The sequence below is a fragment of the Pongo abelii genome, chromosome 3, assembly GCF_028885655.2.
Source record: "Pongo abelii isolate AG06213 chromosome 3, NHGRI_mPonAbe1-v2.0_pri, whole genome shotgun sequence".
NCBI lineage: Eukaryota > Metazoa > Chordata > Mammalia > Primates > Hominidae > Pongo > Pongo abelii.
Genome location: NC_071988.2, coordinates 63414547 through 63428363, shown reverse-complemented (window position 1 = coordinate 63428363; position 13817 = coordinate 63414547). Strand labels below are relative to the sequence as shown.

The following is a 13817-nucleotide window of genomic DNA, read 5'->3' as shown; positions in this document are numbered from 1 at the left end:
TCTGAAATTAAGAGCCAGAGCTTTCATTAGATGCTTAAATGGGACTGTAGGCTCCCCAACTCCATCTTAAAAAATCCACTGCCTTAAGTGACAGAAGCTCTGGCTTTAGGCCAGGCACGGTGGCACAAGCCTGCAATCCCAGCAGTTTGGGAGGCTGAGGCAGGTGGATCACTTGAGGTCAGGAGTTCAAGACCAGCCTGGCCAACATGGTGAAACCCCATCTCTACTAAAAACTAACAGGACGTGGCGGGTGCCTGTAATCCCAGCTACGCAGGACGCTGAGGCAGGAGAATCACTTGAACCCAGGAGGCAGAGGTTGCAGTGAGTCAAGATCACGCCACTGCACTCCAGCCTGGGCAACAAAGTGAGATCTGTCTAAATTAAAAAAAAAAAAAAAAAAAAAAAAGCTCTGGCTTTAGGTAGGATGCCTAGACAGGTAGGGGTTCCTTTGTGTTTAAATTAAGGAAAGGATGTTTACTGGGAGCTGCCAGGAACTTGAGGAAAACACTTTGTGTTTTATACAAGTTGTTTTACACAGTTCCAGAGATATACTCACAGGACTTGGAAAGAAAAAAAAAAGTTTTTAATGACATAACTTTAAACTTGGGTTCAACATGGGACCAGTCCATCTCTAGTGCCTAGCTAATACTTAATACAAATCTCATACTCCTAGTAGCCCATATATTCTGTTGTGTTTGTGTATGAGACATGAATCTGTTAAATATAAATAATTAAAAACATATCACAATTTTTGTAATCATGTCTTGGTATTTTTCTCATCTTCTTCTTCTTCCTCTTTCTTCTTCTTCATCCCAGGAGCCCTAAAAATGTTACCTATGTCTCTCTGGATTTCTGAGAGGCCCTGATAACTGCTGATTAAATTAATATTCTTTTGTTATTTTGACAATCCGAAGTCCAGGCTAGTTGAAGTACTGTGCACAGAACTAGCTAATGCTGCCCCATGCATTTGTGGTTTTAGGGCAGCATGCTCTCCTTGCTCTCAAGTCCCCATCTTATCAAGGCAATTTATTTTTCTAAAAATAATGTATTTTTTTCTCTTCTGCTGCTTCTTATGTTCTTCACTCAGGTTGACAAGAAGTGAAATTCAGGAACTTTGTTAGTAAAAGGTGTAACTTAAGCTATAATAATTGGTCAACATTAGAAAGACAAAGATTTGTTAGATACTCTGCTCTGAAGAATGTCTGTATAGACCTAATTCTACCTACTCAAAAGAGCCACTCCTTTCTAATCAGCCAGCAACCTTCCTGATGGAGGAGGTGGGAATCTAAGACAGAGGTCAGAAGGAAAAAAGATCAAGGGGAACCTGAGAGGAGATAAATTCAATCTCCATCTGAAGTTAATTCTGTGCCCACTAAACATTTATTTGATGTTAAAAGTTCCCAATGTGTGTTCATGATCCTCTATTAATAAGATTATTTTCTTTCTGCTAATAGACAAGACTGGTTGCCTTTCAGATATTGCGAGGTGAAGTAACTTATTTTAGGATAAATTGAATACTATGAGTTGGTAGAAAAAGTTAGTCCTCTGATATATTTGTAGCAATCAGAAATCCATTATACAGTTTATAAATCAGAACTTGCTTATTGGACTATTGGATGGGTTATGGCCCAATCCTCCAACTAGTATAGTTTCAGTTGGTGCTCACATTCTAAGATTGGTAGCTACTGGGCATTCTGGTATTTATGAGAGCTGGTGGTTTTGTCACTGACAAAAATCCAAATACAATAAACTAAAACAGCTCATTAAAACTCAACTCTCAACTCTCTCTGAGTGCCTTTAATGAAAACATCAAAAAAGCATGTGGGCAGGGCACAGTGACTCATGCCTGTAATCCTAGCACTTTGGGAGGCCAAGGCAGGTGGATAACCTGCGGTCAGGAGTTCGAGACCAGCCTGGCCAACATGGCGAAACCCCATCTCTACTAAAAATACAAAAAAATACAAAAAAAAAAAAAATTAGCTGGGCATGGTGGCACATGCCTGTAATCCCAGCTAGTCAGGAGGCTGAGGCAGGAGAATCGCTTGAACCCGGGAGGCAGAGGTTGCAGTGAGCCGAGATCGCACCACTGCACTCCAGCCTGGGTGACAGAGCCAAACTGTCTCAAAAAAAAAAAAAAAAATGCGTGTATGCCAGTACTGTCAAACCCGGCAGGTATCTAAGGAACATCATTATTTACAGGTTTATTACACAGTATTTCTCATTAAAACACTAAGCAAAAATATTTTTAGATTTTTTAATTTTCAACAAATTGAACATTTACAACATTGTTACAACTGAGAACATTGACAACACAGGGATTTTCAACAGAGTACATTTAGCAAGGATTTTTTTCAGAAGAAACAAAATGTCAGTACATTTTGTATTCCATAGCATTGCTCTGTGGAAAATTAGCTGGCATCCTGTAAAAAAAGAAAAATTGAATTAAAGTGTAAACGACCAGGTGAATGTGTGTATATAATGTTTGTATATAGACATTTCTATAAATATTTTGTCATAGAATGATAACATTAGCATCTGACATATTTCCCAGCTGTGTGTATATATATATATACATATATATACATATATAAGTATGTGTATATATATGTGTATATATATACATATATATACATATATAAGTATGTGTATATATATGTGTATATATATACATATATATACATATATAAGTATGTGTATATATATGTGTATATATATACACACACACACACACACACACACACAGAGAAGAAATATATATATGTGTAGATATATCTATTTTTTTTTTTTGACACAGAGTCTTGCTCTGTTGCCCAGGTTGGAGCGCAGTGGAGCGATCTTGGCTCACTGCAACCTCCACCTCCCGGGATCAAGCAATTCTCCTGCCTCAGCCTCCTGAGTAGCTGGGATTACAGAAGTGCACCACCATGCCCAGCTAATTTTTGTATTTTTAGTAGAGACAGAGTTTCACCATGTTGGTCAGGCTGGTCTCGAACTCCTGACCTCTAGTGATCTGCCCACTTTGGCCTCCCAAAGTGCTGGCATTACAGGCGTGAGTCACCGTACCCCGGCCTGTCTGTATATTTTTAACTATATATCATTTAATCTATGTCTAATGGAACACTTATTCTGTATGTCTGTGTCTTCCAACAGTTTACAGTATTTAACTATTTAAAAGTGACTTCCTAAAGCTCATTAATACCAATAAGATTTATGAATAAGCTATTTCAAAAGCTTACATTTACTCCTTGTATATCTATTTCCTCCTATATTTGCAACTAAATCATCCTATTTTATGTTTAACCACTTTCTAAATAAATGTAGGTCATCAGGATAGAGAAACGCCTTAGAAAATCAGATGAGAAAAACAAAGAAAAAATGATTATTATACTGTTTTTCTATTGGCAAAATAAAATGAAATCATGAGTACATTAGTTTATGTACACCCTAATCTTGAAAATAATCTGAATAAAGCAATTATTCTCAATTTTGGAGGTTTTTTTTTTTTTTTACTAAATTCACCAAATCATGGATTAAATTCCGTTTCACATTGTGAACACTCTAATACTTATTTCAATGTTACAATCACAGGTATTTTTTCCCATTTAGTATTAAGCTATTTAATAAAATGTTTAAATGCCAATGTACATTTATAATATTATAAAAGATAAAATAGTTTCTTTTCGATTAGCTCTCTGTTCTTTGTTCCTTGAAAAAATACAAAATTAAAAATATGTTTTCTCATATTCCTTATGTGAACATAATTTATCAGGCCTCTTCTGAAGCAGGAGTTAATATCAAACACAGTTTGCAAATTCAAGTTCCTAATCATGTCCTATGAGCATATTAAATTTTTCCTTCGCTTTTCCGCTATTTGAATCTTTTATTTCTTTCTTTTCTAATTGAATTGGCTAACACATTAAGAACTAGGTTAAATAAGAAATTAGAGAGTATCTTTATCTTGTTCCTGACATTAACAGAAATGCTCCAAAGCGTTTCACTAACAAGCCAGCTACTGTACTAACTTGGTTTGAGACCATTATATAAATCATGTCAAGAAAGGATTAATCTCTTCCTAATGGATCAGAAATTGATGTGAAATTTTACCAGAAGCATCTGTCGAGATTATCATAATTTTTCTTCTGATAGTGAAAACTTTTAACACACTTCTTAACGTTGAACCATCTTTGAGTTGCTGGAACAAATCTTACTTAGTGGGGTCATAAAATTATTTAAGTATACTGATGAATACTGTCTAATAATATTCATTTTAAATTTTTACATTAATATTTATAAATACAATTTACTTACAGTTTCATTTTTTATACTTTTTTTAAGTTTTCATATTAATATTATGCTGGCTTCATAAAAATATTTGGTAATTTTTCTTCTTTCTCTGAGCTGAAAAAATTCAAAATTATTGGCTTAGTACTTTTTGAGGGTATATTGTGCGTACAGTTTCTTTTTTTTTTTTCTTTTTTTTTGAGACAAAGTATAGTTTTGAGTGGGCATAGTTTCCTTTTTTTTTTGCTCTTGTTGCCCAGGCTGGAGTGCAATGGTGCGATCTTGGCTCACTTCAACCTCCGCCTCCTGGGTTCAAGTGATTCTCCTGCCTCAGCCTTCCGAGTAGCTGGGATTACAGGCATGCACCACCACGCCAGGCTAATTTTGAATTTTTAGGAAAGACAGGATTTCTCCATGTTGGTCAAGCTGGTCTTGAACTCCCGACCTCAGGTGATCTGCCCACCTTGGCCTCCCAAGGTGCCGGGATTACAGGCGTGAGCCACCGTGCCCAGCTGAGGGTATAGTTTCTAGATAACATTTTCCAATTTTTCCCCATACCTATTAGTCTGTTTAGTGTTTTTCTTTCTTCTGAGGTCAATTTTGGTAGCACCTACTTTATTAGACAATCCTCCATTTTATCCAGGTTTCCAAACTGATATGTAGAGAGATGTGCAAAGTACTCTTTCATGATTTTTATTTCTTCTCTGTTTTAATTTCTCTTTTCATTTGTACTTTTCTATATTTATGATTTTATCCTTTTTCTTGATTACACTAGTGTAATTTATTTTATTTTTTGTAAAGAATTACTGACAGATTTTTGCTTTGTTTACCATCCTTCTACTTTACTATTTTTAACATCAATTTCTTCTTTCATTTTTATAACTTTCTTCCTTCTGCCTTCTTGAAGTTTACTTTGTTGTTGTTTTGGTTGTGGGTTTTTTTTTTTTTTTTTTTTTTTGTGAGGTAAGTTCTTGTTCTATTGCCTTGGCTGGAGTGCAGAGGAAAGATTCATAGCTCACAGCCTCCAACTCCTGGGCTCAAGCGATCCTCCCATCTCAGCCTCTGAAGTAGCTAGGACTACAGGCATGCACCACCACATCTGGCTAATTTTTTTCTTAAGTTTTTATAGAGATGGGGTCTCAAAATCCTGTGCTCAGGTGATCCTCGTGCCCTAGCCTCCCAAAGTGATGGGATTACAGGCATGAGCCACTATGCCCAGTCTAACATGAATGATATATTTGAAAAAATATGTTCAGCATAAAATCTGGACTTAGGATCACAAAAGCTTAATAGAATACACTTTTATTTCTGTGGTATAAATTTATGAATCTGCATTTAGGTTTGATTTCAACATTTATTGTCTAATAAAATATTAGGATTAACATATTTATTAAACATGTGGGAATAGTCAACAGCTACTAAATTTCTATTCTATGTCCAGCACTGAGGTAGAAATTCTGGTAGCACAAAAGAAGAGGTCATTCTCTCATGTCTTTCCACATTTTGAAATATTCTCTAGAAACTGGTAAATCACTAGCTTTTATAAAGAATCTTTGAGTATCGGTTATTTAGATGACAGAAGTACTTTCAGTCTGTAAATCTTGGCCTGTTATGATAGACACTGATTACTGCAATAAGAATTCATTCCTTGACATATCCTACTTGCACAATAAATGATGATAAGATCAATGTCTACAAAATCACTTATGATCATTACTATTGTGACATAGTCTGAGGAATAAATGACATAGGCAAAGCATATGAGGCCCTAAAATACTGGTATTTTCTCATTACAATAAAGCCCTTACAGCTCCTATCATTGTAGTATTTATATGGAACATTCATGTACATATGCAATCAAATAATAGAAATATATTTAGCATAGTTTAATTTGTGACTATTTGAAAACAACAGAAAATGTCAAACTGTGTTGAACTGTGAAATGCATACTATTTTATTTATTTATTTGTTTATTTATTTCTCACATACCATTTTAAATGAACCCTGCTGACCTTCTTCCATTCCGTGGCTGAAAAATAAGAGATTAGAAATAAATCAGTGTAACTAAAGATGGAAGCTAATAGTCACAGAAACAGATTGATGATTTAGAGGAGTGTTTAATGTGCCTCACAATCATCTAGAGGGCTTTTTACAACATAGACTGCTGGACCCCATAGCCAGAATTTCTGATTTAGTAAGTCTGAGAATCCTGAGAAATTTGTATTTCTAACAAGTTCTGAGGTGCTGCTAATGCTGCAAAGACCACCATGAACTAGATGCTATTTGACTTTGCTTATTTCCTTGATGGTACCAACATTTTAAAACAAGTGTTCTCAATTTTAATTTGATATGAACCAAAATGAACTTACTGAAGTCAGGGCTGTTTACTTGCTTACTCCTTCCTGCTATCAGTCCAATTCCTTCATTCAATCCATTCTCTAATTTGTTGTTAGAATTATTTTCCAAAAGGCAAATCTTACCACATTTGCCCCCTCCTTAGCCTTTAGTGTAAAGCTGAAATTTCTTAGCTAAATATTTCATCAACCAATTCCCATTGATTCTTTAGGATTCAGCCCTTGAAGTCTTCTCTGTACCTCTTCCATTCCCCAGCTGGAATTAAATGCTTTTCTTTTGGAAATCACAGCCTTTGGATTACAAGTGCATTTCACACAGTACTTTATATTTGTTTACGTATCTGTTTTGGAGCCTATCTAAATTCCTAGAGCATAGGAATGGAATCCTATCTGTCTTTATAGTCCCAGCCCTTGGTACATTGCTCAGCACCCAGTAGGAGTTCAATAAATAGTTGTTGAATGAATTAATTAAAACTTTCTGGTAATGTATTAAGGATGCAAATATTTTGCAAAGTGCAGCTGCCTAGAAAAAAACCTCACATTTTATAGACAATGTGGACAAACAAAATCAGAAATGTAACCTTGAAATTCTGTCTACTTATACCTTTTATTATGGCAGATTCTTTTAATTTTAAGAATTTGTGAAAGTATTCATAACTCTTCCAATCTACTGTATTAAAAATTTTGTAAATAATTCCATAGAACATAAGGAATAGTGTATCTTTAAGACACTTACTTTCTATACATAAAATGTCATGGAATTAAAGTGTCAAATAGGTAAATGCTATTTGAGGTGTTTAAACATGAGCAATAGATCAAGAAGAGAATCAGAGATCAGAGATACTGTGGTATTGAAGCAATAATTCACTTCTGACAGAAGTGAATGTCAGACTGTAACACCTGATGCCAAACATCTATAAACTTTAAAACTTAATTGAAATGTAAAAGTTAATTAAATACACAGGGAACATATTTTTAAATTTTGGTGTAGATTGATTTTTTAAAAATACAGTATGTACCTACCCTGAATAAAAAATATCCTCGACTTTGACTTGCAAAGGGACTTTGGAATTCTTCCTAGAAGAGAAAATGAGGGCATTACAAATCAAACAACACTAAAAATAAGTGCAAATTCTCCTTGAAAGTACATTGAGGGTCAAAATTACTTTCAACTATCATAACTAAACATAGAGGGAATCAGGGACTTGAATAGAGAATTTTTGTATCATACCTGAAAATTTTCAACAACTAGCAGTATCATCAGAATCTTATATTTAAAAATAATTTCCTTGTCAGTGTGACAGATTTGCCTTTCAGGAATTTTGTCAGTTGTAGGTGAATTCATCAATAAGTAGAAAGAGAAATGACAGACACTTCATAACTGACTATATTTAAAATCTCCTTTCAGCATTTTGTTAGAATGAAATAATTTATTTAAAATACATATTGCATGTGTTAACCCATGAGCAGGGGAAAATATAAAACAGAATTGTGTCAAAGCTAAAAAATATTATCCAATATTTCTACAGAAATGTAGTTTGAAATTGAGGGACAAATTTGGTAAATTACATTTATTCAATGAAGCTTTAGGACAGATGTTCCTAATATAATTATATGTGCAGAATGTTAATTTTTAAATTTGTAAATATTAATAGGAATGACCCAATTATTCATAATAAGTATATCTTTTTCTTAAACATTTCATTTTAAACTTCATGAAAAAAATACATTAACATTTTATGGTTTCCATAAAATTGGCTTATAGCTTCCTATTTTCATTAACAATTACCTATATCATAAAAGCATTATCAGCATGGCTATCACCATGAAATCTTTCAGCCAAGACCTTTTTCAACTATTTTGTAATATGAATACAATCATATTAAATTCTAAGAAATGGCTCTGATATATGTTTAAATTCTGAAATACTTAGTTTGCAACAAATGTATCTTAAATCCTCAATATTTGTACTTAATTTTCATCTTTACTATAACTCCCCAAATTACTTAATATTGAAAAAAATATGTACTTAAAAATGTACACACTGTATACATGCATCAAAATATCACGTGTACCCCCAAAATATGTATAATTATAATATACCAATGAAAAATAAAACAAAGTTTTTTTAAGTTTTCAAAATTTAAAAAAATGTACACATATAAACCATATGTTTATATACCTATATAAGCAACGTTCTCAGCTGGGCACAGTGGCTCATGCCTGTAATCTGAGCACTCTGGGAGGCTGATGTGGGAGAGTCACTTGAGCCCAGGAGTTTGAGACCAGCCTGGGCAACACAGAGAGACCTAGTCTCTACAAATAATAAAAAAATTTAGCCAGGTGTGATGGCATACACCTGTGGACCCAGCTCCTCAGGCTCCTCAGGAGGCTGAGGTGGGAGGATTGCCTGAGCCCAGGAGGTCAAGTCTGCAGTAAGCCATGATCACGTCACTGCACTCCAGCCTAGGTGACAGAGAAAGACCTTGTCTCAAAAAAATAATAATAATAAAACTAAAAAAATTCAAATGCATATTATATTAAAGAGAAAAACCTAAAAGGCAGGACAAAATGTAAATTTAAATATGCCAAATATTTAAAACTTCCAAATGCTAAACCCAAACATACAGATCTTTTTAGAGTTTTATCATTAGCATAGAGCATCATATAAAATAATTTGGGAGGTAGAGATAAAAGATGTGGGAATGAAATTGGAAGATGTCTAGCAAACAAAATTTAAGAAAAGTGTTTTAAGATCTAAAACCTTTCTTCAAGAATTCAAAATATTTCACTATCAAAGATATATTTTAAAATTAGATGACTTAGGCCCAGCAAAGTGAACACTCTCCTGCAATTGCATTTCTATTCATCTTTTACATTATTTTCTTTCATAGCTTTCTAGGAAACTTGACTAGCTGCAAAATACCCTTAAGATTTATCATTTGTCTGAAAATATAGATGGTTTCACTGAAGGTGGAAAATTCAGTCAATGTACTAAACTGGCCACAATACTGACTGATTAGCTTTGGTTTTGTAAATCACGGCACTGAAATAACGTAGTCACACTAATGATTGTTGGTGTCTTTTAAGAAACTGAATCTTTAAGTTGAAATTGTTTACTAATTCATAACTCGAGCAAACACTTTTAAGAAGTACAAGTTAAATCAAAAAAGCATGTATTACTTCTAGAGAGTTTGATGACAACTGCTTTTTTCTTCATTCTGCAAATTCTAAAATTTTAAGGGGCTACTGCCTAAGATCTTACATTTCTCTTTACAGTTGGCATCAGATATTGTCTTCTTTGATGGAAGCTTCATTTAAGAATGTGAAGATTCTAGGGAGGAAATACTGGCCATAAAAATAAATTTTGAGGAATATATTCACCTAACTAAACTCTATGCGTTTTTAAAAGTACCTGAAAACTTTGGGTAGCACTTTAAGAAGAATAAATTAAATATGGTATTGAAATTAAGGAAAACTTTGATGATCTGAACTCAACTTTTTCGTTTTTCTTTTTTTTTTTTTTGAGATGGAGTCTTGCTCTGTCACCCAGGCTGGAGTGCAGTGGCACGATCTCGGCTTACTGAAAACCTCTGCCTCCCTGGTTCAAACGATTCTCCTGCCTCAGCCTCCCAAGTAGCTGGGATTACAGGTGCCGCCACCACGCCCGCTGATTTTTTTTTTTTTTTTTTTTTGTATTTTTAGTAGAGACGGGATTTCATCATGATGGACAGGCTGGTCTCAAACTCCTGACCTCAGGTGATCCGCCCACCTCGGGCTCCCAAAGTGCTGGGATTACAGGCGTGAGGCACCGCGCCCAGCCTGAATTCAACTTTTAATAATAAAATACATAATTTAAAAATAACATAATAAAAGTATCCCAGATTAAACTATAAAGGGTACAGCATAGTGAAAAAAAAAATTGCCTAGATCAGAAGTCAGAAGACTATTTTGTACTTTCTCTTACTAATACGATCTGGGGAAACTCCTTCAACTATTCTGACTTGCTTTCCCTTTTGTAAATGGGGAATAATACTTGTATAAGTACTAACAGAGTTCCTCAAAGGATAAAATGAGATAATATAAGACTGAAAATTATAATGTATTACAACAAGGGAAGGCGTTACTTAAAAATAATCCTAGAGGTCGGGCGCGGTGGCTCATGCCTGTAATACCAGCACTTTGGGAAGCCGAGGCGGGCGGATCACGAGGTCAGGAGATCGAGACCATCCTGGCTTACACGGTGAAACTCCGTCTCTACTAAAAATACAAAAAAATTAGCCGGGCGTAGTGGTGGGCGCCTGTGATCCCAGCTCCTCCAAAGGCTGAGGCAGGAGAATGGCATGAGCCCAGGGGGCGGAGCTTGCAGTGAGCTGAGATCGCACCACTGCACTCCAGCCTGGGCGACAGAGCGAGAGTCCGTCTCAAAAAAAAAAAAAAAAAAAAAAAAAAAATATATATATATATATATATATATATAAAATCCTAGAAATTATCAGTGTTACAAGAGTTAGGATTTTTTTTCTTTTTTTTTTTTTTTGAGACGGAGTCTCGCGCTGTCACTCAGGCTGGAGTGCAGTGGCGAGATTTCGGCTCACTGCAACCTCTGCCTCCCCGGTTCAAGCGATTCTTCTGCCTCAGCCTCCCGAGTAGCTGGGAACACAGGCGCCCACCACCACGCCCGGCTAATTTTTGTATTTTTAGTAGAGACGGGGTTTCGCCATGTTGCCAAGGCTGGTCTTGAACTCCTGACCTCAAGGGATCCACCCACCTGGGCCTTCCAAAGTTGAAGGGATTACAGGTGTGAGCCACCAGGCCTGGCCTACTCTTAACAACATTTAAATACTTGAGCAGAAAGCTTGCCATCCTAGCTATTTGCCAAGCTGGATACAGAGGGGCAGTACATTGTCTTTTATTTGTTCTCTTATTCCTACCTAAGGACTGGACACAAGCAGTGTCCTTTCTTAAACCAAGGATAGATTTTCTCACCAAGAGAGTCACGGCTTTTGGAAAACAGTATAATTCCAGCTTTCCTCAATGTCCACAGCTTCAGCTAGAAGGGACACAATATTGCAGGGGGCCATGGAAGGGCGGCTTGAACAATTCTCTTTTAGTCTGCAAACAGATGCTCTTACGTTGGCTAACTGGGTATTAGTGTGGGCTTATCCTGAAGAGCAGCATTTGATGAACTATCACAGCTGGGAATTAACAGAAAGGGCTGCCCCACACGGAATGGCAAAGCCAGCATGCAGTTTGTATTACATACGTCCACTCTGAATCTCTTCATTCTTCTTTCATGCAGGTGAGGAACGAGCTGCAGCAAAGGATGCACGACAGACGACTGAGAGGACATGAACACACACGTGAATGAGTACATGGCTTCTCAGCACTGGCCATCAAGACGGTTTCCTATTTGTTTTTGTTTTTACCCACTAAACTTGTCCCAGACAAAACAGAAAATTAAAGATGTCACCTAAAACAGCTCTTTGGGAGCAATTCAAAGAACTGTGGAGAATAAACCAAGAGGTGGGATAAAATTTGGTAGCTCTACGCTGGGATTTTTATCCTCATATTGAGAAGAAGCACTTTCCCGCCGGCTGCAGCTCTCTTGTGAACTGTCGGCAAGTAAAACCCCTCACTGCCTCTTCGAGAGGCAAAAGGCAGTCTGTCTGTTGCTAGACTTACTCAAAATAATTCAGACCAGGCGAAACCCACACTGCCAGTAGCAATTTTCCACTATAAACATGTTAATCTGGAAGATTATACTATACACACATCTAATAACCTCCTTTATAAATTATATACTTAAAACAGAAACGTTGGGAGCAAGACAACAATGTGTGAAAATGACAATGTGTTCTTGATAGTGAAAACTGTGACTAAGATACATTTTCACAAAATGTAAAGGTGCTAAGCCAAAGAAAATGAAAGCACACTTGAGATATGTAGCTACCTACCTGATACGGCTGCATTTTTTAAAAAGGTATGGGTCACATTGAGACTTCTCATTAATGTTAAATTCATTTATCACATGGATTATGTTGAGCCCTGTATAACAGTTACCTGTTAACTAATTCAACTTGTACTTGGTGTAAAGCCAGTATAATCTTTCACCTCCTCATATGTAGTATTCCATGTGATAAATATTTCAGACTGAGTTTAAGATTACAGTTACCTTTCCATAGGTATATATCTGTTTAAAATATACTATGCTCCTCATTCCCTAAATTGGTTCATGGAAGTGAATCACAAGTGTGGAAATAATATTATAGTCAAATAATTTCTAAGTATTCTAGATTGAAACACCAAGTAGGTTGGTTAGCATTTTTAAAATCCATGCATACAAAAAGAAAAACTACCGCTAATACTACATGATTTTAAAGTGAACTGAATTCAAATTATCGGTTTTTGGCTAACCTTAGAGAATACATTCTCACATTAAATGCCTAATTACTAATAAGAAGACCTTAGGAATAGAAGAGAATATTTCTAATTATATTTAATTACATTTTTGACAATCATCCTTTAAAATAAAAAATGCCCTTGGATCAAATGATTTTTAAATTTGCAACAACTGCCAGCTGAAACAATATGTTTTACTTATTTATTTGCTTTTTTTATTTTCTTGGTCTTTAGAATGTGTTTCACAAAAGCAGGGATTTTTCTTTTCTTTCCTTTTCTTTTTTTTTTTGAGACAAAGTATCGCTCCGTCGTCCAGGCTGGAGTGCAGTGGCATGATCTCAGCTCACTGCAACCTCCACCTCCTGGGTACAAGCAATTCTCTTGCCTCAACCTCCCGAGTAGCTGGGACCACAGGCGTGCCCCACCACACCTGGCTAATTTTTGTATTTTTAGTAGAGACAGGGTTTCACCATGTTGGCCAGGCTGGTCTCGAACTCTGGACTTCAAGTGATCCTCCCGCCTCAGCCTCCCAAACTGCTGGGATTACAGGCATGAGCCACCATACCTGGCCAGGGATTTCTTTTTTAAATTTTGTTTTATTTATTGCTATATTTCTAGTACCTAGGATTGTGCCTGGCACATAGCATATAGCTAATACTTTGTAAATAACTGTTAAATGAATGAATGAACGAATGAATTTAATGTGCAGGTAGTAATTGACATATAAAATAAATCAAATGTATAATAAATATTGAATTTCATTCCTTTACTCACATATAA

The 13817-nt window shown here is 35.7% G+C and overlaps 1 protein-coding gene across 5 annotated transcripts in view; it reads right to left on the bottom strand.

The window, feature by feature from the left end:
• Window positions 1-2155: 2155 nt before the first annotated feature.
• Window positions 2156-13817, bottom strand: part of NMU (neuromedin U) — a 35720-nt gene continuing 24058 nt past the window's right edge. Inside the window, exons 6-9 of one of the 5 annotated variants that reach the window (XM_054554004.2) lie at window positions 11902-11976; window positions 7659-7712; window positions 6271-6310; window positions 2164-2420 (exon numbers count right to left, since the gene is read on the bottom strand). In XM_054554004.2, coding sequence (XP_054409979.1) covers window positions 6275-6310; window positions 7659-7712; window positions 11902-11976 — 165 coding nt within the window. In that variant the 3' untranslated portion in view covers window positions 2164-2420; window positions 6271-6274. Of the gene's footprint in view, window positions 2421-4341; window positions 4399-6270; window positions 6311-7658; window positions 7713-11901; window positions 11977-13817 lie in introns of those variants that run through there. The other 4 variants (XM_054554003.2, XM_002814781.5, XM_063723440.1 and 1 more) reach the window with 4 other exon arrangements.